The sequence below is a fragment of the Camarhynchus parvulus genome, chromosome 12 (genome assembly GCF_901933205.1).
Source record: "Camarhynchus parvulus chromosome 12, STF_HiC, whole genome shotgun sequence".
Taxonomy (NCBI): domain Eukaryota; kingdom Metazoa; phylum Chordata; class Aves; order Passeriformes; family Thraupidae; genus Camarhynchus; species Camarhynchus parvulus.
The window spans coordinates 2,626,619-2,651,797 of record NC_044582.1 but is presented as its reverse complement, the minus strand read 5'-3'; the positions used below and the strand labels follow the sequence as shown (position 1 = coordinate 2,651,797).

The window sequence follows — 25,179 nt, the reverse complement described above, 5'->3', positions numbered from 1 at the left end:
AGAAAATGTAGATATATGTTCAGAAAAGGAGATTATAGCCTGCAGTTTGCTTTTTCAGCCTTTATGGGAATGGTGCAAGGGAAAAATGTGCCTCTTTCAATTCCAATTTTATCTATTTCTATTCAGCCATTAAATAACTACATATTGTTTGGGGGTTTTTAAACAACCAAATGATTTACTTTTATATTTTATTTTCTTCCTCTTGTATTTTTCTGCTTGCACTTATTTTGCATGGAAGCTCCATTTTCTGAATCTCATTAACAACCAATGGTGCTGCACTGGAAGCTTCAGTATTTGGCTTAATTTAATTAATGTTATAATAAAATTCCTCAGACAGTGAAACCAAGGTGGCAGAAGAGAGGTCTGCAAATTTAGACTGGAGTTGGTTTAGTTTGTTTGAGGGAGGGTGGTTTTTTCCTCCTTTTTTCTTCTTTTTTCTTTTTTTTCCCCTGGACCAGCTGTTTCTCATGATCTGTTTGATGCTCAGCATTTCACCTGCTGAGCAATCACACACCTGAAAAACAAGAGTAACTCCTGGAAAACTGGATTTTTCTGCAGTCAGTCTTGAAGCCTCCTGTAGATAGAAGACTTTGTATGTATAACTCTGAAATGATGGCATTTTTGGCTAAACACAGCAATCTGATTCCATTTCTGTGTGCTGTTGTCTCCTGTCTTTGGCTAAAGGTCTGTTAGATCTGCTTAGATTTTCTTGACTTTTATAGACAGCAGTAGTCAGTCAGTCCTTTCCCTGCTAATGGCTTTATGTGATGGATGCTGACAGAAGGACAGAGAAAACGGCAGAACAAGGCCAGGGTTTGTTTTTTTTTTCTTTTTTTTTTTCTTTTCTTTTCTCTTAATGGTCTCCCTTGGGTTGTTATGTAGAAATTGGAGTTTCTTTCTCAGGGATATGAGTGTCAACACTGATCATGCTACAATAGCATGGATGTTAAAAGTGGAAAGGTGCTTTAACCTCCAGAGCTCAGATCATGACACAACAAAATGATTTTCTCTACAGCTGGCCAGTTATGGATTTCCCCAGGTTTTTATTCTCTCTGTTATCCCATGGATCCATATTTATGGAAAACATGATACCTGTCAACTTTTTAGTAAAAGCAATCCATCAAAATTGTATTTCACATTAATGAGTGCACTTCTGCTGTACTTCCTCATCCTCATGCTCCTAAGAAGGCAGGAAAATGCTTCAATTTATCTCTAGTTTATTTAAAAAGTCATCAAGTCCAGGCCTCCTTTAAGTCTTTGAGTTTGCTCTGATGACAAAATCCTGTCCAGGACTGGAAATATTTCAAGTCTCATTTCACAACTCTCAAACCAGTCATGGGCTGATGCAGCCCTCAAGGTAGAGCTGGGAGCACAGAGGAATCATGAAATGAAATTGCAGTTTATTGATTAAAAGCCTGATAGGTGCTTCAGATATAGCTGAGATGATCTTCATTAATCTCCATTTTCAGGATTGAAAGTGCTTGTAAAATATTGTTAGAAAATCTGAGGAAGAAATGTGAAAAGAGGTCAAGATGGATGTGACCACTCAGAATTGGCAATTTCTACCAAAATATTAAATATTTGGGTTAGTCTCAAGGTATGAAGATTAGAGAGGCCATTTAATTTTTTATAATGAAATAATTAGTAATAGACTAAAAAAAGTAATAATTAGGACTCAAACTCAGAGACTGAACAAAAGCCAAAAAATTTTAGGTGGGATGGAGCAGGAAAAGGTTAGATTGGAATTTTAAGTTGGAAGGAGCTGGAAAATCTATTTCTTTTAAGATGTTCTGGAGAATTTTCTGATAAAATGAGCTATAATTGGGTATTTTAGGCACACAGACTCCTGGAACTCCCTGAAATTGTGTGCACTGAGCTGATAATCAGCTAAAGGTCACATGGTAACTCAAATTCTAGATTTAAGAAATCTGGTAGTCTGTGAAACACACAGATGAAGGACAGATGTAGAATGCCTCATCTTTTTAGTCTTCATGTGCCAATAATTAGCTTTTAGTGAAGCAAAGTAAAGAAAATATCTGAATTTTAGCCTGGTGAGTTTGGGCTCCTCTTTTATAGGATTTTTTATCCTTGTCCCCTGGGTCTGAAATTGTAATGACTGGACAGAACTATAATTTTGGGGGAGAAAAGAAAGGCACCTCAGCCCAAGGAAGACATTTTCAATATTTTCCCTGGAGATGATGGTGAGGAGCTGCTCTCTAACATCCCTCTGTCATGTAGCATCACTGTAGTACATCTTTTGGGTGTTTCTATCAAAAAGGCTTCCCCCCCACTCTGGAAATGCTGGAGGAATCTGTGCTGGGAAATGTTCCCTACCTGTTCCCTACCTGCTGCTTTTAGAGCATTTAATTTAGATTTTTTTTCCCACATTTGCTTTATTTAATGCTATCTGAGTGTCTGAAGTCTGAATATCCTTGTTTCCCAGCTGTATTTTTGATTAAATTGATAACACAGTTTGGAAGTTGGTACTCCTTGCAACAACTGTGCTGCATAAAATCAATTCTACATGAAAACATGAATTTTTAAAAGTTTATAGAGGTGTAGAATGGGTCTTTTCAGTGCCAGAAACACAGCCCCAAAGATTGGGGATATGTGGTGTGTGGGAAGGCAGTGAATGAAAGAAACCCCAAACCTTTTGCAGTGGGATTTGGAGCCTAAAGAGAATAAATGGCTGATGGAAAATAACCTTTCATTTGAGCACTGGAAGCAAAACATCATAAATTCATGTTAGCAGGGCATGAGAGAGAGTTCTGAAAACTGATGGTTGGGACAGCCTTTAGTGGGAAAATCTCATTTTCAGGGCAGATCCCACCTCTGAGGCAGAGAGGGAGGCCCTGGCACCAGGGGAGGAAGGATTTCATCTGCAGGAGCTGCTGCAGTCCCCCAGAAGTCACTGATGGAGTCGTTTTGTTATTTAATGGGCCTGAATTGATTCCCTTAAAGCAGTTTTGTTGCTGTCAGGAGTTCATTTGGCTTTGCTGGAGCCATTTCCACGAGGAGCAGAGGAAAGGCTTGGGATCAAATGTAGCTGAATAGCTGTGCACTGCAGCAGGGGCTGCAGGGACTTTAATTCACAGCCCTCATTTCAGTTCCCCTCATTACACCAATACGACATGGAAAAGAGAAAAATCAGCCCATTTGTGCAAGATTCTGTTTGGTAGAAGTCCTAGATAAATATGCTTACTTTAGAACTGAAATTAATGATAGTTTGTGTCTCTTTAATAAAAATTTCTCTTGCGACAAGGCTTTTGTTGCCTTCAAATATTCAACAGGGTATACAGGAGGCATGGAATCCTTTTAATTTATCCTACCTGATAATGAAACTGGAACTGACTGGAGGCTCAGGTTCATGCTGAAAGACTGGAACAGCTGTTAAGGGGTTGTAACAAGCAGTTGCCTGTGATTTTTCTTTTTTTTTTTTAATGTTTTCATTTTGCAATATTTTTAAAATAATGCTCCAGCTTAATTGTCTTAATGTCATCCTGTTATCAGGGGAAGTATATTTCTCTCTGAAAACAACAAGTGAATGAATGTCTCGTCTGTGGGTGCTCATCATGAATGAATGAGCGCAGAATCACAGACTGCTTTGGGTTGGAAATGACCCTTATGACCATTTTATTCCAGCTCCTTCCAAGGGCAGGGACATCTTCCACTATCCCAGGTTGTTCCAAGCCCCATCCAGCCTGGTCTTGGACCCTTCCAGGGATCCAGGGGCAGCCACAGCTTCTTTATAGATGGAGAGATTAGGTTAAATGAACTTGAAATTCATGAGGAAATGCAGGGATGAAGTCAGGAATATTTTCAGAGAACACTTCAGTGACAAAGTTCAGTTTCTCGTTCTTTATCTGCTCTTGGCTTCCTGGCATTAAACGAAAATTTCACACTTTGTGAGGTGCCAACCAGCTTTTATTCAGATGGTGTTTTTCCTTAGCTCCTTCTGCATCTTGTGCATTGCTGATAATTGAACTTCAAAGTCAGCATGGTTGAATTTTTTTTTTCTTTTAAGAGAGTGTGAGTTTAGGCATTGCTGGGTACATTTAATCAGCTTTTGTGGCTGCTGGATAGAGAATCCTTTCCTCATTCTGCTCCATGAAGATTGTGTTCTCAAATGGGTGGACATTTTGGCTTTGTCATTCAAAGCTGCCACAGCTGGGCCACACCTGATTTATTTCACATATCTGCAGGCCTCTCCAGAGCAGGTTTTGGCTTTCCTTCTCAACTCTTTTCCCCTTGCAGAGGTCAGCTGTGAGGTTTGCATCCTCTGCAATCAGTTGTTACCCAGGAACTGTAGTCTCAAAATTTCTCAGATGATTTTGCTCGGATTCAAGAGAAAATTCCCTTAAATCTGCTTCCAGTCCTGCTTTATTAAGGAATGGTACCAGTGAATACACAAGGATCTGGTTATGCACCTTGTACCCACTAAAATGTGTATTTCACCCCTTCCTTGGGAGTTGTCTATAGGGCTCAGCTGGAATTTTATCTCCAGGCAAATAAAGTCCAAGTGGGGCAGAAATGCTCCCTATGGAAGGGTGGGAACTGTTAATTCCCTGAGTTTAATTCAGTTTAATTCCTGGAGCAGCAGCTGTGTGTGCCCCCTTCCAGCTGCACGAGGAGTGAGAGGGAATCACACTTTCACCTGTAATTCAAACAGCTCCTCACAGCAAACTCTGAAATCAGGGTTGCCAGGATTTTAGAGAAAACAGTAAAATTAAAAATATAAAAATAGATCTTTTTTTTTTTTGACTCATGGTGAATCCATTTTTTGTCCAGACTTTTAGGACAGTGAAATGCAACCCTTGGGATTCTGCTCTGGTGAAATCTGGTTCATTAAGTTGCTGTTAACTTTTCTGCCAGTAGAAGCCTGAATGAAATCAGATGTCAGAATACTTGGGGATGATATCTACATTCTAACACACTGTGAAAATATTTACAAGCTTCCAAGATGAGACTTCTCCTGATTAGGGAAATCAAAGAATAGTTTTCCCAGCAGGCCTGCAGTTAGCTCATCCAAATTGCTTCTGTTTTAATTGGCATACATTTCCCCTAAGCAGCTAGGAGATTAAAAATATTTGACTTGGGCTCTACAGGACTGGAAGCCTCTTCCCCCAGACACAGCAACTCTGGAAAAAAAAGGAAAAAACAAACCCAACTAAACAGCCAGCTGAAGTTTATATTGCATTTGTACAACAAAAATCCATCTTTGACAAGATTCCAGACCAAGGGACACACTGATATTCTGACTTTTAAATGAGGAAAATAAGGATGATGTTTTTTTTTTACTGAGGTGTTCTGTGTGTGAAGTCTTTTATTACCTGAGGTGTATCTAAGTGGGCTGGGATTTTATCTCTGCTCCACAGCAATCTGTTGTTTACAAACTGCACTTTGGGACTTCTTTTACTCAGTTTTCTAGTTTCAGAAGCATTGGGAAGAGTAAGTAAAACCAAATAACCTTCATTAAAAGTGACTGCTTTGGTCTGGGAAAACCAACTACTGTTGTGTGTGAAATTAATTTACTGGAGTTTTTATTTCTCTTTTGCTGAACGTGTCTGAGGAGGGACGTTTTCTCTAGAAGTTGTTCTCACAGGGAATGATGAGACTAAATCTGGAGGATTTGGAGGAAGTGACCTTGTTCTAGGATGGTGTGGAAAGCAAACCCTGTGCTCTCAGGGCTTGGGGATGGTGCTTCTTTATGTTCCAGGAAGATTTTGGTTATGAATTAAACCCAGTGAAGCCCACCATGGATAGAGCAGTGAAAGCAGCATCCAGAGCATGAAAACCAGCTCACTTTATTTATTGGATCATTAGGATATTAGATAATTTTGATTGAAAAATATGCCAGGATCACCTCCTTTTATCAGAATTTCTTTGTAGTTTGCTTGGAACATCTTGAAAACATCAATACGTAGAACATCTTGAAAATATCAATATTGTGAAGTTTTTTTGTAAAATAGTTCCTTCCCTCACCTCCACCCCCAAAAAAACCCCATCAAACAAAAAGAAAACTCCACCCAAACCCAGTGTAATAATGGGATTTCTTGTGGATGTGACTCTTTGATTTCCCCATTTGTGGTAACTGGATGTATTTTGGAGATGCAAAGCCCCACGATGGGACTATTGCCACGCGGCAGCTACAACTTTTCTATTCCTCAGCTTTTGGTGAAGAAATATTCAATATTCACCACTTTGGAGGGGTGAGGTGGTGGTGTGTCAGTCCTGCCAGCCTGGTGAGGAGCCTGGGCTTTGGCTAGGAGAGATTTTGGGATGGGATGGAGCCTGAGGATCCTGTTCCAGGGGATTAGGGAGCTGCATTAGCAGTGGATAATGTCAGTCATGCTCAGGGCCTGCTGTGTTTCTCCATCTGCCTCTCAGAACCGTGAGGTGGTGTTTCCCTGGTGGCACAGCATTAGGTGAGTCATGAGCAGCACAGACTGCCAGAGATTTGGTTTTGGAGCTCTGAAGGAAGCGTAAACTTCATATTTGTTGTTTATTGGTTAATATTTAATTGGAGGTGAAATTAAAAATTAAGCAGGCTAATGAGTCATGCTGAAAAGCATCAGCGCTGTCTTGTCAGCACTGTGGCTGACAAATGGCAATGAATTTCTAAGAATGGAAGAAAATAAATTAATTTATTGCACAGGGAGCCTAAAGAGATGCTTTGGTTGAGAGGAGTGGACACGACCCACAGAATGATCACGTGGAAAATGTCTTTGGTGCTGTGTTTGGTAGCCTTTGCATCAGAAATGAAATTGGTAGATGATTCTCTTCAGAAAACACTCAAAATTGTCTTTTCTCTGTGGTGTTATGGAACAGTTTAAGAGCAATTTTATTATTTTGAAGCAATGTTTAAAAAGATTTTTTTTTTTATTAGAGCAATGTTTTTTTCCATCTTCTTTTCTCTTAAAATCATGGCTGTTTGAGATGCCCAGCTTTCAAAACCCTGAACTGCACTTAGGAACAGACTATTTATTTTTTTTTTAACCACTGGAAGTAAAGAGCAGCCTGTTATTTCAGCTATTTGTTATCATCACTGTAGCCTTTCTGACACTCAGATCTCAATCTGCCTTTTGCTGTGGCTGGCAGCAGGCAGAGCCTGGGATGCTGCTGGTAGGGAGGAGGAGCCCTGCGCTGCCTCCTGGGATGAAGCCTGTTTCACTAGGCATCTGTGACATTTCTGGCCTGCAATTTTTTCCCCAAATAATGCTGCAGGCTGATGCTATTTCTGTTCAGAATTCTGATCCATCCTGTTTACAAAAGGACAAAGCAGTAGTGTGAGTAAGGCCTTTTCTTCCTGCTGTATATAGGGGATTACCTGGGGATGGGTTGAGGCTGAGCAGTGCCCAGGATGCAGCCATGGAGAGCAGAGTGTGGTTCACCATCTCCTGCTTGGCAAATAAAAACCCTTTTTAATTGCTGCTTCGAGTTTCTCTTTGTTGTTTCCTGTAAAAAACATTTTGTGCTGAAATTCTCATCTCGTGAATGTGGAAAGCAATATGGGAAGTTGAGGGTGGCAGAAGTTCTTAGCACTAGAAGATACATCAGTAAATAGGATGGGTGGAAGAAATGTGTAGCAGTGGGCTGGTATTTGAATTTTGGGCTGTAATATCACAGTGAAACTTGAACTTCCTTTTTTTTTTTGTTTAACTTTTTCCTCCACAGAAATCAAAGGAATGATGAGATTTGAAGCTGTAAAGGAGAGGGCTGGTAGAGGTTCAGTTTTTTTAATTGAGCAAGGTAACTCCAAATTAGTGCTCAGAGGCCTGATCTTTGTCACTGCAGAGCAATGGCAATGTCCTTAGTGAGTGGAAATAGCAAACCCTATGAGTTACATCAGCTGTAGCTGGGTGGGAGATTAAAATTATTGCACAAATATAAACCTGGGACTTGAAAGGCACTGGGCTCCTCTTGATGTGCTTTATCTGGGCATTTATATATAATTTCTACTGGGGATTGCTGTGCCTAGAAAGTTCAACGTGTGACCTTTGCCTGTGACAGGTTGGTCAGTTATTAGGCTGCTGGGGTGCCCTTTGAAAGATCTTTTTTTATTATGAAAACGATTCTGAGACCTCTAGATTAGACAGTGCACTCACACTAACCCGCTTGAGGCAAAAAAGAAACCTTTAATCTCTGTTAAAACTCTGCGTGCCAAATATAATAGCTGGTTTCAGCAGTATTTAAACCAACTTCATTAGAATATGGGAAGGGGAAACAGGTTTTAAAGGCTGGCTTTAGCAAGTAATCAACTGTCTCCCAGATGGTCCAAACGGGACTCGTTCAACATTGCACATAAAAAAGAATATAAAAAAAAAGGGAAAAAGAAGAAAAGAGAGAGAGCCCAGCAGCATCCTGTGTGTGTGTGTGGTGCCTGCTCGTGACTGGGCTCGGGGGAAAGGGCTCCTCATACAGAGCTCTGCCTCTTCCAACCCAGACATCCCATTGCATCCATGCTGTGCTCGCTTGCACAGAAGGCAAGGCTGCAAGATGTAATGTATTTAAATATATTCTGCATTTGTCATGGTGGCTCTATAGTTTTTCCCCAAGTTTCACCACCTTTGTGTACCGCCTTTAACCCATTATGAAAACTGGTAGGGTTTAACCCATTGTTAACCTTGAAGCCTTATCAGGGAGCCTTTGTTCTGCTCAGAAGACAGCCCGGGGTGGCGGTATGGAGTGGAGCATGTACTGGGGGTGCATCCTGCACGCCGGGCTAATCGCTCACTAATTAATATTCATGACTCATCTCATTTAGCGGCTGCTCTTTGGACTCGAGCAGCGCTGCTATTGGTGCTCGAGCCGTGGAGAGCTTTATCTAAGGCAGAGCCAGCGTTGTCCTCGGGTGGATGCTGCCCACCTGCAGCACCTCCAGGACACCCCAGCGTGGTGCTGCGCAGCTCCTCTGGGATGCCACCACCCGTCTGACACCATCCCCCTTGTAATGAGTCCTTTCTGCTTCTTCCCAAAGGTCCAGAGGAAGAAATGACCATGTAGATTCTACAGCTTGGGTGCAGCATAATGGGAAATGGTGAATGGAGTGGAGCTGGTCTGCAGCCTTGAGAGCAGCCGTTCTGTGACCTCCAGTCTGTCAGGGACACCCTCCACGCCAGGGGCATCCTCCACGTCGCTCGCCGGACACACGCGGGATTCTTTTTAATTTCTCCGATTTGGAATTCGAGGTTCCTCTCCTCCAGTTTTTAAAACAGTTTTAAGATTGTATCCAACTACAACGAGTGGAGCAATATAACCAGCCACGATGGGTGACATGACAAATAGCGATTTTTATTCCAAGAACCAAAGAAATGAGGCCAACCATGCAGGAGAGTTTGGGTGCACACTGCAGGAACTGCGCTCCCTCATGGAACTCCGAGGGACAGAAGCAGTAGTAAAAATTAAAGAGACTTATGGGGAAACAGAGGGGCTCTGCAGACGTCTGAAGACATCACCAACAGAAGGTAAGCACTTCTCACTTCACTTGAATTAGGAGAATTTGTGTAAATGCTCTCCAGACAGCAAAAAAAGAGGTTTTGATTCCTATCTGAACAGAATTCTTACGGTGCTGCCATTATTCCCGACAATAACAAAACAAGAGTCTTTTAAGAAAGAAGGCAAACAAGCCCAGCTATAGCTAAAGCTGGCATGAGGGCGCAAGGAGTGTTTCTTGTTTTAACAGCTAAATGCATTAATTCTTCCTCAAAATGACACAAAAAATCAGCACGTGTTTTAGGCATTGCAAAGAGACTTGAATCTCTCCGCTCCTGGGAGTAAGAAGGTGCAAAATAGTTGCCTCAAAACAGCTGCTAGGTATTTGGACATCTTGAGAGTATGAAATGACCTTCTGAGATGCACATTATGTTACTGGGTAGATCAATATATTTTTTTATATTTATATATAGGTTACTAATCTTCACTTATTATATTACCATAGATAATTTTGCTGAAATCATCAGTCTGTGATTGTATCGATGTTTTTAGTAGTTGCACTTCTGTTGTGTGTGTAAAACTAAGCTCTGTGCTTTCTTATGTTTAATACTACCAATTATAAGTTTCCAGTATCTATTTTCCTAAGTCTTTTTAGAGACTTCTACTTCTACTTGATCATTTATTAGTCTGGTTTTCAATGCTCAAACCAAATAGCTCCCCTAAAGCATTGACAATGGTGCAATGTTTCCCTCTCCTCACACAATTTTCTTTCTCTTTAAGTGCAAGTGCAATTCTGTTTTATTCTAAGAATTCTATTTTTGTCAGCGTATTTTCATCTCCAAGGAGTATTAACACTTTTGGAAATTACACAGTCTTTCAGTCTATAATGTTTCTGCAGTCTTGTAAAGTAGCCAAGATGTTCATTTCAAGTTCTTTTCTTTTTCACGAAGATAGAAGTCTTGGCTTTGTTCCATTCTCTTCTTTCTAAAATTAATCATTTAGTTACCTCCAGTGTTTAAATGCCTCAAAGTGTGGAATTATTGGTGTGATCATAAACATGTCAGTTGTAGTGTGATACCATAAATTAGCCCAGCTGAGGGGTCCCAAGGAGCAGCTATCAATGTCTCAGCCTCAAGAATTCCACGTTTGCAGAAAGTCAGAGCTGAAGTCTCCGTCTGAGCCGAGCTCGTGGCGGTGACTTCAGACGAGTTTTGCCAACTCATTCTGGTGGTTACCTGGTGAATGTGAACTTCAAAGGAGATGTTAATTGCATTATGTGTTCAATTTATGACATCAGGGAAACTCAATTCCTCATGTTGGAACAGAGCGTATGGATCCAGCAGCGTGGCACACTGACTCCAGCAGTAATCTATATCTGATACTGCAGATAAGGTAACTTTCCTCCAAGCATTACGTGCACTTCATCACTTGTGCATTAGGGAAAAACCTTTCCAGCTTCAAATGGCAATCAGCATAGCCTTGGAATCGTCAAGGCTCTGCTGGGTTTTAATTTTCAAGTAGATCACATAATAGGAATTCCCAGTCACATGAAGCTTACATCTTATTTTTAATTGTTTTGCTTGGAAAAATTCTCTGAAATATGTCTTGTCAAGCTCTGGAAACTTCCACTGGAGAGAAAATATCCATCACAGAGAAACTTTAAAGGCTTATGGCAAATATAAGCTTATATTTAGTTCTAAATCCCAAGCCATTGTTTTTCTTGATTCCAAGCTCAGTGAAGAGGATATTCTTGGAGACAAGACTATTCTTAGAGGAAAAAAAAAATTCTTACATGGAGTGGAATCCTAACATCAAGCAGACATGACTTGAAAACTAATTATTGACATACTTAACATTATCCTTTGGTATCTGCAGCAAACTGTGGATTCCTCATTGAATACCTTTGTGAAAAACCACAAGTTGCTATAGTGCCTGAAAATCACTTTTCCAACCAGGCATCATTTTTGGTGAAGCCCAGTTCACTGAACTACCTTTGTTTTTCATACTTTGGTGTGCTGCATATCTCACAGGCTTTTATGGGAAATAGGAAATAAGAATTACTGCAGGGCACTTCTCTGAAGGAACCAAATGGCTGAGCAGGAGTTCTGAATGACTGTGGAACAGTAAAAAGGACCTGACTGTAGAACTTGGTTCTTCCTTTTCTTGTAAGATCTTTCAGAATTTGTCTGCACAAAGTCCTTGTAATATTGTGAGATAAGGGCTGAAACAGATACCAGAGCAGAGAAAAAAAATGTTTCCTGGCAGCAGGGACGTGATGATTTGGTAAAATGTGGCCTAAACTGAATTTACTGGTTTATTTAGAAAGCATGAAGTGGTAATAAGCTCAGAGCTGACTCATTTCATTTCCCATGTTAATATTTGATGTTCCACCTATGGATTGGCAGGATCAATCACACTTGGAAGTGCTTTCTGAGACTGTTTTAAATGCCCTGAACTTCTCCAGTTAAGACATCATATTTGTAACTCAGATGTCATTGACTCTGCTGTGAGGCTCATTTCCCAGTGAACCCCAGTCTCAATTCAGCATGGAGCTGGGGAAGTCTGCTGAATGTTGAGTAGAATAATATTTGCATGCTGAATGAATTAATAATATTATTATGGGTTAGGAGACTTCAGTGTCTCCTTTAAATTTTCTTTGATTGCTCCTTTAGCTATAGATGCAGTGGAGATCCCAGCTCTCAGTTATGCCTGAGGGATTTCCTGCTCTAAAGTGATTATATTATAATGAAAAGCTCCCATTTAAGTGCTCATGAAAAGAACTTCCCAAAAATCTATGGAAATAATTTATATAAAAAAAATACACGTACGTGTCGACTTGAATTTGCTTTAAAAATATTTATGTTCAGATTAGTTTCACTTTCATTATCCCAGAAATACCACATATAGGCAGGATCTAGCCCTGCCACTTTGCAAAACAATGCTGAATCCCCCCTTGGGCTGAGCTGTGCTGACAGTTGTAGAATTTTCCATGCAGTTGGAGTCTCCGAGGCCCACTGGAGCATCAGTGATACCTTATAAAGGACAGCTGGTAAAATGGGATGAGTTAGTTGGATGAATACCAAATGAGACTGGAATCCACTCTCTCCAATACTTAACTATATTTACCCACAATTTTATGTAGCACCCACCAATTTACAGCAACTTTTTCATCTACTTTCCCTTATAAAAATGTTTATTTCTTATAGGAGTATGTCAGTGAATTAAATTCCCTGATTTCTTGCTAAAAATACTTGGATGCTGCCATTTCCAGTGCATGTAAAAAGTGAAGAATTCACTGTGTGTAGGATGATGAATACCCTGAGTGGGAAGGGACCCACAAGGATCATTGATCCAACCCCTGGCTCTGCACAGACACCCCAACAATCCCACCCTGTGCATCCCTGAGAGCATTGTCCAAATGCTCCTGGAGCTCTGGCAGTTTGGGGCCATGCCCCAGCACAGTAGAGTGAAGCTTTTAAGATTTCTGTATGAAGGAAGAACTTTTGCATGGTGGTATCTGTGCAGCCACCCCCCAAACAGGTACTCCAGGATGTGTTAAATGTTGGTGATGGTGGTACAGCACGACAGAAGAAATCTTTCTGTTGGTATTTACTGGATACAGAACTGGTGAATGTTCTAGAAATGGGCTGGTGGAGTGCACTGGGGGAGAACATTTGAGCTTCATTTTGTGGGTTTTTTTTTCTGGCTGTAGGTCTCAGGATACCATGAAAAGGTTTTATGGAAAGACACAATATCAATTAACAGTTACCTGATAATATTTCTACTGTAGAAGTTGACTTTTTAATCATCACAACTGCCCTTAGTTGTGCTACCAGAGAAGTTCTCTCTTTTCAAATGTGTGTGGGGATACAGGCTGAGAATCAATTGGGCCAGCTGGGGAGGTGTGTTTATTTTTCATTATTGCAATCTAAAAAGTCTTTCCCAATTTTAACGATGAGGTAGAAGATGAAGAAAGATTGAATGCAACAAAATTAACCAGCTGCTTTTAATACTCATTAGTTTTGGTTCCTCACACTTGCTTCTATGAAAATGCACCTTTAATAACTTAATAGTCTGTTTGGAAGCTGCTCTTGCTGGATCACACTGAATTGCAGTCAGGTGCACCACTGTGTTCAATCAGCTACAGAGATGCAAAGAATTTGGAAAGGAAATTGAGAAAGGAATGAAAAATACTTGATTCAGACAAGTAGAAGTTTAAAATAGAAATATAAAATAATTGATTCTATGACTGTCAGAGACTGAGCTTTATTTTAATATGTTGTCAAAACAGACCACGAATGTAAAGAAATTGGTGATAGCATAATTTTCATTATTAAAAGAATACACTTGGTCATGTATAAACCATTAAATATGATCCATAAATTCAAGATCTTCTTACATTATTTTACATTTAAGGTAAAGATGGATAATATTTGATTGATTTTATAATCTCTTTAAAAGGAACGTTGCCAGCTGTCTGAAAGTAGATTTGAAGAGTTTCTTTGTGATGTTGAGCTGAAGTACTTTGGAAACCTTCAAAGCAGCAATTGTAGGAGCAAACCTGCTCATCCTCTCTCTGGATCACCACACTGCCTAATTCCTCATCCTTATTTGTGCTATCAAAACATCTCTTGTAGCTCAGGCTCATTTGCCAACCCCCCAGGCAGCAGCCAAGCTCCAAGTCCCCATCCAGCCCTTATCTGTACGCGTTCTCCCCACACGGGAGGTTTGGTTTGAACAATGAAATCAGCCCTGGCCATGAAAAATCCCCTCAGCGCCGGCAGGGCTGAGGCCTCGCCGGGCCTTTTCCTACCTTGCGTGGAAAAACCCCATGGAGGAACTTTAAACTCATATTTCATCTGGCTCTTCATGCAGTGCCAGGTGTGGCCAAGCTAGAGAGAGCTTGGATAACTTGGCATTTTCCTGTGGTTCCATCAGTGGGCACTGGCTGCCCCTGAGTGCTCCAACAGGCTCCCAGGGGCCTGTGCTTGGCCAAGGGGCTGGCTCTGTCCGTGAGGGGCTGGCTAGGAAAGAAGGAAGGGGGTCCTGGATGCTCCTTCATTTGGAAGTTGCAGAGCCCCTCATGTGTATCCCAGCTGGGTTTGTTCTCCCTTGGGAAGAGAAGACCCCAGGGAGAGGCCATTGCAGTCTCCCAGTATTTGCAGGAGGCCTGTAAGAAAGTTAGGGAAAAATGTTTTACGGGACCTGTTGTGATAGGAGAAGGGGTAACGGATTTAAACTGAAGTAGGGTTGGTATAGATTAGGTATAAGGAGGGAATTTCATACAACGAGGGTGGTGAAACACTGGATCAGGCTGCCCGCAGAGGTGGGGATGCCCACCCTTGGAAATGTTTAACTCCAGCTTGGATGGGGCTCTGAGCAACCTGACCTAGCTGTAGATGTCCCTGCTCTCTGCAGGGTTGGACTGGGCAAGGTTGAATGGTCCTTTCCCACCCAAATAATTCCGTGATTCTCTGCGGGAGCCAGAGGGGTCCCTGGCTGTGGGAAGACCATGGAGTGTGCACAGGGGCTTCCCTTCTGCAGCCTGCCCTGTGGCACCCAGGGACTCCTGCTGCCCCTCCAGCCCTTGGGTCCCTGCTGGTGGCCCTTGGCAGCTCTGCTCTGTGGGAAGCTCTGGGCCTGTCCCCAGTCCAGGGAGTGCCATTGCCACGGCGCGCCTGGCGGGCTGGGAAAGGCTGGAGCAGATGGAGCAGGGATGGCTGTGTGTGGATAACTCGTGGCAGCTTTGCTTTGGCACACTGTGGGGCTGTCTCAGTCCTGCTCAGCAGGCCTGGCCCAGCTGCAAGGCTTGGCCTCAGCGAGGTTGCATTTGGCTCCTGGGTCCCGATGTGTCCATGGGCCAGTGCCAGGCAGATGTGCTGCCCCAGGGGTTCCTGAACTGCACTCCCTGGGCCCGCTGGGGTTGGCAGGAATGGCTCTGTACCTTTGACACTCCTGCTGCAGGCAGCATGCTATATTTCCATAAAATCACATCTCCATGTTTCGTGATTTGGAAGGGGTGCGTGGAGCTTTCTTGGCAATGGCGCTTCTTTTCCTTATCTAATATTTCCATTGTTTGTATAATGGAACAGCAAACATTCTTCCAAAGGTTACCCAAACATAAGAATCTCAAATGAATGGCTCAGATTTTTCTCTGTGATAAGTCCAATTTCATTGCTCATTTTGTTTCTGGGTTCTTGCATGTCGTGCCACTTGCTGATTTACTTTGGCTTTGTTCAGTTACTTGTGGAGAACTAGAGAGATATTGCATGATGCATTTTCCCCATAAAAAAAAAAAAAAAAAAAGAGATACCTGGCCCTTTGAGAATTCTAAATGGCTTGCAAAAAGACTCTCTCTGGGTTACAGGCAGTGCTTTAAAGTAAGGCCGGGAAGGGCAGAAAGCGAGTGAGTGTCTTCTGCTTTTTCTATTAGGCAGCATCAGAGATTTTCTGGGGTCAGTGCTGATTTATTTATGTAATTACCGGGACATCATCTTCCTCTCAACGATTATCTTACCTCAGCAGGTGCAATGCTTAGAAAGGAGGCTATTTTCATGCAAGGTGAAATCCTTTTTCCCTGTAAGACATTAAATGCATGCAGGCAGGGTGTACTGACCACAGACATACATTCTGCTCTTGTACCTCAGATTTAAATAACAGAGTAATAAACGGATGTGAAATTTTTTTGTACGTATTCTGCACAGGACTAGTGTTTGTTCAGTGTAGATACCTCAATTACAACTACAATGTGTTGTAAGTCAAAGGAAAACCTGGCCCAGCAACTTTCTGTTATTCTTTCCTTCTTTGCAAAGAGCTTATCACAGGTCAACGTTCTCCATAACGTGTTGTGCCCCAAGTTTCTCCTTGATCTGAATGCAGTGATGCAATACAATGAGTCAACCCCTTTTTGCTGAATTAAAAAGAGATGGAAAGTGTTGCCATTTTATGGGGCAGCTGATAAACCTGTAATCTCATTCGTAGGAGTAGTGATTTGAGTTTGTTGGCATAATCAGCTCATTCATTGAGTGAGAAAAAAATGAGGCCAGGCCTGAAACGTAGTGGGCAGAGTGTAACAAGGGGGGGGAAATGATTTTTGTGATCCATGGAGGCCACGTCAGCTGTCCCAGTGGCAAACTGGGATTGCGTTGGTGCGGCTCCCTTGGAAAGTGGCAATTAGGCCTTTGCTTGGAGGATCAAACAGGGATTGTTCTGGGCTCAAAGTGGCTCCTGTGCTGGGCAAGGCAAAGCTGGGTCAGTGATGGACCTGAAGGGGAGGGGTGACTGCAGCCTTTCCTTGGTGTGTCCCTGTGCTGGGCAGCTGGGAGGGTGACAGGACTGCAGAGGAAAACATCCTTGGGGAATGCCTCCCTCCTGTTGTACTGCAGGGCTCAGAAATCCATAAATATCTATAGACTGCCAGCCTTGAGTGAGAGCTGATTTATCTTCATTTTGTTCTTGTTTTGAGAAGGCTGCAGGAAGAAAGCAAAGTCCATTACACCAAATGAATAATCCAATCGATGGAGCCAGTGTGCCCTTGATGGAATTAAGCTTTGCCTTTGCAGTGTATCAGAGACAGAGAAGGGTTTTTCCCTGATTTTGTCTGTGCCCTGTGAAAGCAAAGATTTGCCATGCAGTGGTTTCGTCCTGGTGGGACTGGCCCTGCTGCAAGAGCACAGCTCTTAATTCATTGTCTCAGCTGGCACTTACAGGGGTGCAAAAACCGGCTTCCTTTAAAATGTAGAGGTAAAACAATTGCTTGAATCTCTGTTAGGTGCTCTCAGACATTTTGCCAAGTGTCACTGCTAGCAGTGATGCTGTTTCCAGCTGAACCATGGAAATGGGGAAATTTTGCTGCTCAAGTCTTTGTAAGGATCATCTGTGGATTGGACAGGTGATGAAAATGCCATTCCTCACAATAAAGAAATGTTGAATTTTGGTTTTCTTTTATTCAGCATTGCATTTCTGTGTTTTCATTAAAGTGGATCGTGCTATATTTTTTTTTTTTTTTGATAAAATGAGGCAGTGGCTTCACTGAATGTAAGCTCAGCAGCCCTGCAAGAAGAATTAGCATGATTAAATGGTCGTTTTTCTTTTGAAGATAACTTATATCAACAGACCTGGGATAAGAACAGTGTTAGGTGCAGTAATGATTTCCTGCCTCCTGTCCCTTTTGCAATTACTACTCACCTTTCAAATCTAGACTGTTCAAATTTACTGTTTCCATTTGTTTTCCAAGAAGTCAGAGGTTGGTGTTTGACATGCCTGTTATTTATAAAGGTGAATGGAAAATAAAGCCAAATATGTATTTTTGGCAGTCAGCTCAATTTGCTTCCAAGACAAACATATCTGCATTCCCTCGGTGGTGACTTCCTTTAATGTGGTACACTCATAGTTTCTGACTTGCCTTCGAAGTATCTCTAGAAATTATTTCTCCTCTAGCTCCAGGGTTTTTTTTTTTTTCACATCTGTGTAGGTGTTCTGGAAACTGTGCTGGAAATTCTGCAAGGTGTAAGGAGAAAGCAGCCTCCCCAACATCCTGAAAAGCTGATGATTACCTCAGACATAAAGAACCTGTTTTCGCAGATAATAGATGACATTCTCTGGCACAGCTTTCAGCAGGGTATAGTAACTTCCTTTTTAACTTTTAAAGAAGGAAGAAACCCTTTCTGAATGCTCATTATAAATCCCATTCCTTGTCCTTGCCTTGGAGCTGGTAAAACAATGCATTTCAATGTCCCATCCTAATTGCCAGTCCAGAACTTGGCAAAACAGCCACAGATTCTATTAAATGCAGAGCATTTCAGTTGTGTAATAGAAATAGCTGGGTGTATGGAGCTGCTATTTCTGTAACAATAGCATTTACTAGCCCTTGTTTCCTCTTTGCTTTCAAATGAAATTCTTCAGGGACTGCAGTTCCTCTTTTCCTGTGTGGATTGTGAGCTGAGTCAGTTCTGCTAAGACTCACAAACCTGAGCTTCCACAGGCTGTGCTGCTCCTTTGATTATTCCTTTTGCATTTTGTGTCAATCTCTCCTCCCCAGCACTTTTCACAGTCTCTTTCACTGTGAGGGCAGCTTAGGTAGGTAGGTACAGTCCTCTGAGGTACAAAAAGTCTGAAAAAATGATTATTGGGAAGGAAAACCGATCAAATTTGGGAGTATTCCAAAAGCTGTCATGATTCTTTTCCTCTGATCAGCACTGGGGAAGAGGGAATAGCCCACTTGTAAAAGGTGAGCTTACCCTAGAAGGTAGTACGGAATAAAAGAGGAGAATTTTCTTGGAGTATCCAGTGAACTGCAGCAGGATTTCACTTTGCCTCCATGACTGAGGTCACAGCTCCTTGGATGTTACAAGCTGAGTTCTGCTTGTTCAGGACTGTGGCAGCATTAACGTGGAAAAAAAAAAATACATGGGAATGCTGTGGAACTGCAGAGCAGCTACACAGTTATAATCTTAGCATTAGTCTGGGCAACAAAGTTAATTCTTTCTCTAAACAATACAGCAAATCCACTTGGATTTTTTGCAGTTTTCCTGGCAGTCTCACGTGTTTGCCTCAGTTTGGAAGCTTGGGTGGCACCAGGGGTTTCCTTGGGTTTGCCTCACTCCAGTCATGTGCTGGCCCCCTCCCTTTCCCTGGCACAGGAGCTCAGTTTTAGACGAATGGTCATTCTTTTCTGAGCCATTCCGTTTTACCTTTTTTTTTAGTTTGCTTTTGCTTGCTTTTTAATTACACCCTGAAGTTGTTTTACTTTCATTAAAACTCCTACAGTAATAGGAATTGCTGCATTACATCAGCATTCTGCTTTGCCAGTGGGGTTGTGGCTGTTGCATGATTTTCTGTGGACAGCAGAGGTCATCCAGCTTGACGTCTGCAGCCAAAATCTCTGCCTGTCCTTGAGCTGGAGTGTTACAGGTGACTTTTAGTCCTCAGAAACCCTGGAAAAAAAATCCCTCCTTGTTTATGATAATGAAGCCAAAGAGGGAAGATGCTGGCCAGGTCAGAACATGTGATTTTCACTCCTCAAATTGTTGAGTTTTTACTGAGAGAAAAACCTCAAGATGCTTTAAAGCCCCCTGCTGTTTCCTGCAGAAATATGGTGTAAACTTGGAACCTTCTGGAAGCATCCAGGTGTGCTCTCCTGCTGGCTTTGTGCAGCTCTCCCTGGGCTGCTCCTTTGTTCCATTGTTTTCTCAAGCCAGTGAGTTTTTGGGTGTGTGGGGCACTGCAGGGACAGTGTGACAGAGCTCACCCTGCCCCCCTGGCTCTGGTGCCCAGTGAAGTGTTCAGAACAATTTGCTTTCCAGACGTCAGACACAATCATCTGGGGGGATCACGGTGCTAAATTGGAGGTGGTTATCAGTGGCACAGGTGCATCCAAGAGGAGCCATGATGGTACCAAAATCCTCCCAAAATGGGCAAAAATAGCTCTCTCTAACGCTGGCCTTTTAGTGTTAGCAAGGCATTACTTCAGTCTTGGCCCAGAGGTGAGTGGCTGACAGTTCCAGCCCCCACAGCAATGCTGATACAAAACCTTTTCACTTATTTATGCATTTTTAGCAAAGAAATTGATATTCATTGGTTCTAAGCGACATGATTCTCTCTATTAATTAATATTCTGTCCTCTATTGGTTGTTGATCTTTTCCTCTTCATGCTAAATTGGTCCTTATTCTTTAGTCCTTTTATCACCTTTTTTCTCCAGCTTTGCAGGCCTTAATCTCCCCTGTATCTTTGGTTACTCCAACAAGAGTCTGTGAAGAAACTTTTCTAATGCTGGCTAAAAGTGGGCACTACTTGCAATTAATTAAAACAACTAATTAGTAAGAGTAATATAATTTCCAACAATTCAGTGTTACATGAGAGTTGTAGTTGGCCCTAGGATGATAAATCTGCTTATTTTTGCTGCCTTGTCCATTGGATGATTCCAAGCTCCGGGTGTTGAAGGACTCTACAAATGAATTTTTAAAATTTACAGATAGCTAAGGAAAATGCATTGCTGGGTTTTTTCCCAAGGAAGTCTCAATGGTTGTGTTACACCTCCTGCTGCTCTACTTGCTTGTGAACATGGAACCTCATGTGCTGCAACCCCCGAGGTAAATCCCAGAACCCTCAGAAGTGAGTTTTAAAGGAATGATCATTCTTTTCTCTCTTGTCCAGCCAAGCCCACGGTGCACGCCGAGGGATGTGCACAAGTGGTTGTGTTAGCAGAGAAATGGAGCAGTTTTAGCTGAGGAAGTGCCACGGGTCAGTGGTGTTTCCTTCCATGAGCTGGTTTGATTGTGTTCAATGCCACAGCACAGCTGAGCTCACTTGCTTCAATAAAAAATATCAGATGGCAGAAGCCATGAAGCTCAATTGTCTTATTCACTGTTTTGAAGTGAGCCCTCAGCAGAGGACAAATACACCCAGCTTGTTCAAGTGTGTGGGCACCACTGCTCCAAAATACCATGGGCAAGCTGAGAGTGAACTGGGTTCACCTTTGGGCTGGATAATAAATGGTTGGGTTGGTTAAATAGATGGCTTTGAAGAAGCACATTTTGTGCTTCCAGCTCTGAAGAGTGGGCATGGTAAGAGGTCTACAGAGTTTGAAAAGATTTAAAAATAACTTTGTTTTAGTGTTTGCAATAGATGGGGACTCTTAAGGTAAAATCAGTAGGTTATTTTTTTTCTTCACCAAACCTAGATGTTATTTTTAATTCCTGATGTTAATCCTATTTAACAAGGCTATCAGTGTGGCATGTTTTGCCATGAAATGCTGGCAGTTCTTTTTGCTGTCCCACTTTTCCCAAAGTATTGATGCTGACACAAATGTCTCTGCAGTTCACAGCTTCAAATTACAGAGAAAAATCGGGTGGGACTGGCTGTGGGGTGGCAATCCCCAGTGTTCCCTGGGTGGGAGAGCTCTGTGCCTGCTCTTCTGCTCTCTCCTGCCAATGTCCCCATGCTCAGCAGCTGCTGAGGGACACCTCACCTCCTCTGTGGGTGGGAGATGTCCCTTGGGGACATCCAGCCCTGCTCTGGGTGCAGGGGGCACTGCTGGCATCCTTCCCTGCAGAACCCACTGCTGCTCCTGCAAGCCTCTGCCATCTCTTCCATCCAGCCACGTTCATGTTGGAACAGCAAACTCCCTTTTACATGAGGGATTTGGAATCCATGCCCCAAACCTGGGATCCAGTTTGGAATCCCCTGGATTTCTCATTATTTATCACCATTTCATGGTGGTTTAGGAAGATTTTCCTCCTCTCTTACCTTTATTTTCAGCCTCTTAACTTGCATTGTTGCTTGAAAGTCCTGAATTTTATTTGGGGCGGGGGGCTTCTTCAGTCTTGCTTAAATCTTCCTCAAAAGACTCGGTCATAGGAGGCTGCCATGGGATCTTTATGACAAATTTTTGCCAGCTTCATTTAAATTTGGGGGGTGGAAGGAGGGAAATAGGCTTAAGCCTGTTTTAATTTTGAAATATTTTGCAAAAGTTCATTCTGTTATTAAAAATTATTAACACAGCTGTCTGGGACTGCCCAGGAATGTTGTAATTTTGGTGGATTGCAAGGACTAGTGATAGCTGGCAGGAACAACAAAAAGTTATAAAATTATGTAATGCCTAGGAGGTATTTATTCATCTTGCAAATCATCCATGTTTTCTTGTGGTATTGAACAAATGCAGGTGCTGGTGTGAGTGGTCAGCAATGATAGAAATGTTTCCCCGATAAAATTAAGTAATTTATCTGAATTTTCCTGAATTATTTCTGTGATATTCTGAGTAGTTCTGAAAAATTTCTGAATATCTGCATTTTCCACATTTAAAATTCAATATAATGTTCCCCCTTGTGGACTCTTCCATGTCTGAATTTATGCTTATAGACAATCTAAAAAAAAGAATACCCAAATTCTGTTCTGTTGTGACTTCAGACCAAACCATTCTTGCTTCAATTTTCTTTACTTTCTTCCATTGTCCATTGATTACAATTTCTTTGCAGATACACTTTTCCTTTATTCCTCATTTGCTTTTTGATCTATATTTGTTTGGTGGTTTGGTGTTTTTTTTTTTTTTTTCATTTTTCTGCTTCCTGATGATCTTAAATATCTCTGATTTTGAAATGGTAGTGAAATCACCCTTGTGGCCTCAGGTAGCTCCACTTTCTCTAACCATCCCAAGCCTTTGGAGGTGACCCTGTGCTTTCAAGTATTGATCAGGTCATGCTGAGCATCTCTCCTGTTTGAACTCGGCCCTTTTGGCAGAATTCATCTCCTTTATTTGCCCTGGCCTGTTTTTCCTGTTTGAACTTGGCCCTTTTGGGAGGGCTCTCTCTCCCTTATCTGCTGAGGTTGTTCTGCAGGATGGTGGCATCAGTCGAATGTCCCTTTGTACAACTGGGTGGTTGTGGCTACATTAATTCTTGGCAGCAGATTCAGTGCTGACTGTTAAAGACAAATAGTTCAGGATGACTTTAAATAAATCTACTTGAGATATTAAATACAGTTGATAATTACAAGCTAGGTGCATTGGACGAGGAACTAGATGGTCTTCTGTAAATGGATGGAGCAGTTTCCAGTTGAAACTATTTTAAGGCCAGCAGTGATCTTCAAACTGGGCTTGTGGCTTTAAAGAGAAAAAAAACCCGACCAAATCTACCCCAAACCCAAATTACACAGTGATTTGCATACCATTTAAAATGAAATCAGATTTTGTTTCTGAATCTTTGAAAAAAATTTAGGTTGCTCTTTGCTGGAAAGGCTGTCAAGAGAAGTATTTATATAAGAAATTAATTTTGAAAACTTCAGCCTGTTTTCACTGGGTGAGATAATTAAATGTAAAAGTTACTGGCTGAAACTCAGTATTTTAAATGACAGGGAAGATTGGCTACTTGTGTTTGTGTTTCCAGACATGCAGGAGTTGGGTTTTGTTTCATTCTGTTCCCTGACTTAACCCTTATTTTATTCACATACAAGATGAAATTTCTATTTCTTCCATAAGCAAGATAATTTAAGTTTTTTCCTTTTGGGCATATCACAAGAGTTTTCAATACTTTCTTGAAAAGATATTGTTAATTTAACATTTAGGGTTTATGAAAAAGCCTTTTTAAGCGCTAAACTTTTGTAATATTGTGAAAATTAATGGATTTGGGTGCTTTGACTCTTTGCTCAACTGCAATAATCTATCCAGTCTAAGAAATCAAGATGTAATAATTAAAAAATAAAATTAGTTGTTAAAATACGTTCATATCATGATAATTGGTTTTCATAGGAAAAGATTGGATGTGATAAGGTGTAATATTAGCAGATACTCTTCTGTTTAAATTATATTTATTTAAATTCAACTGTTCCTTACTTAAGACTTGTTCAAAAGCGCTCAAGGTAATTTTGGTTCGAGAACTGGGAGGAACTCTGGCATGGCAATTTATAGAACCTTAATTAATTGTGCTGAGTTGAGTGTGTAAAGCCAAGGAAGCCAGGGACATTCTACTGTTCTCTCTTTACAAATCCAAGTTTACAGCAATGCTCCTGCTTTTCCCACACCACAAAAGACTCATTGCACCTAATCCTCAAAACCAGATAAAGCAAAAGGAAAAACCAGCAATTTAAAAATAGCCAAAAGTGTTTAAAAACCCCACAGCCTGGAAGTGTTATAAGGGCTGGGGACGCAGCAAAGGCAGCGTTAGGAAGTGAAAGTGAAATGTGAGGATAATCCCCGGGTTCCGGCGCGCTTCTAATCAGCAGGAGCTGCAGGAGGGTTTATTCCTAGAGGTGTTGGCAGAGTCAGGAGCAGATAAGGGCATGGCAGTGGAGTGGGAGGCTCAGGACAGAGTTTCCTCGTGGAGAGCCAAGCCCTGGTTTACTCAGTAACCAACAACTCGTTAACTGAAGCTGGCAAATGGCGCTAATTAACGAGCAAGGCAGTGTCTCTTCAGAGGTGAGCACCTGACGTTGTGCTCAATATTGTGGGAGAGTAAGGTGAGCTGGCAGGAAAAATTAATTAATGCATCCATCCCATTAATTAATGCACCCATCTTAGCAAAGGTGCTGTTGTACAGCTCGTGCTGTGTGGTGCTATTTGCAGGGGTCCCAGGACAAGGGAAGAGATAAGAATCTTGACTCCATGTTTCAGAAGGGTGATTTATTATTTTATGATATGTATTATATTAAAAGAGAATTATATATTAAAACTATACTAAAAGAATAGAAGAAAAGGATTTCATCAGAAGGCTAGCGAGGAAAGAAATGGAATGATAATAAAATCTTGTGAATGCTCACAGCCTTGACACAACTGACTGTCATTGGTCATCAAGTGAAAACAATTCACATGCTGGGTAAACAATTCTCCAAATCACATTCCAAAGCAGCAAAACATGGAGAAGCTGAAGCTTCTCAGCTTCTCAGGAGAAAAGATCCTGGCAAAAGGATTTTTCATAAAATATGCCTGTGACAGTGCTGCACTGGGAGATTTTAGGAAATGGAATGGCCAAATTCACCTGGTGCCACTTTAGGTTCCTGTTTGGCTGTGGTTTATGGGGTAAAAGCAGCCCAAGTTGTGCAGATAAACCCCATCACTTGTGTGGTCTTATCTGCGCCGGGTGGAATTCATAGAGGAAAGGTTGGTGGGGCTTGGGTTGGTTTGGGATTTTTGGGTTCATTTTTGGTTTTTTTTAGTGTAATGTTTAAGGCTCAATTACATTCCCAGGTACAGCCGGATAAAGATCCAGGTCTCTCTGGGGGTTTGTAAGCATGGCCAGCTTTGGGACAGCAGGGTC

At 41.7% G+C, this 25,179-nt stretch overlaps 1 protein-coding gene across 1 annotated transcript in view; it reads left to right on the top strand.

The window, feature by feature from the left end:
* The window catches only part of ATP2B2 (ATPase plasma membrane Ca2+ transporting 2), a 386,601-nt gene that overhangs the window by 204,028 nt on the left and 157,394 nt on the right, over positions 1–25,179 (top strand). The window contains 1 exon segment of the mRNA XM_030956513.1: positions 8,978–9,464. Within this exon segment, the coding sequence (XP_030812373.1) occupies positions 9,266–9,464 (199 nt within the window). The 5' untranslated portion in view covers positions 8,978–9,265.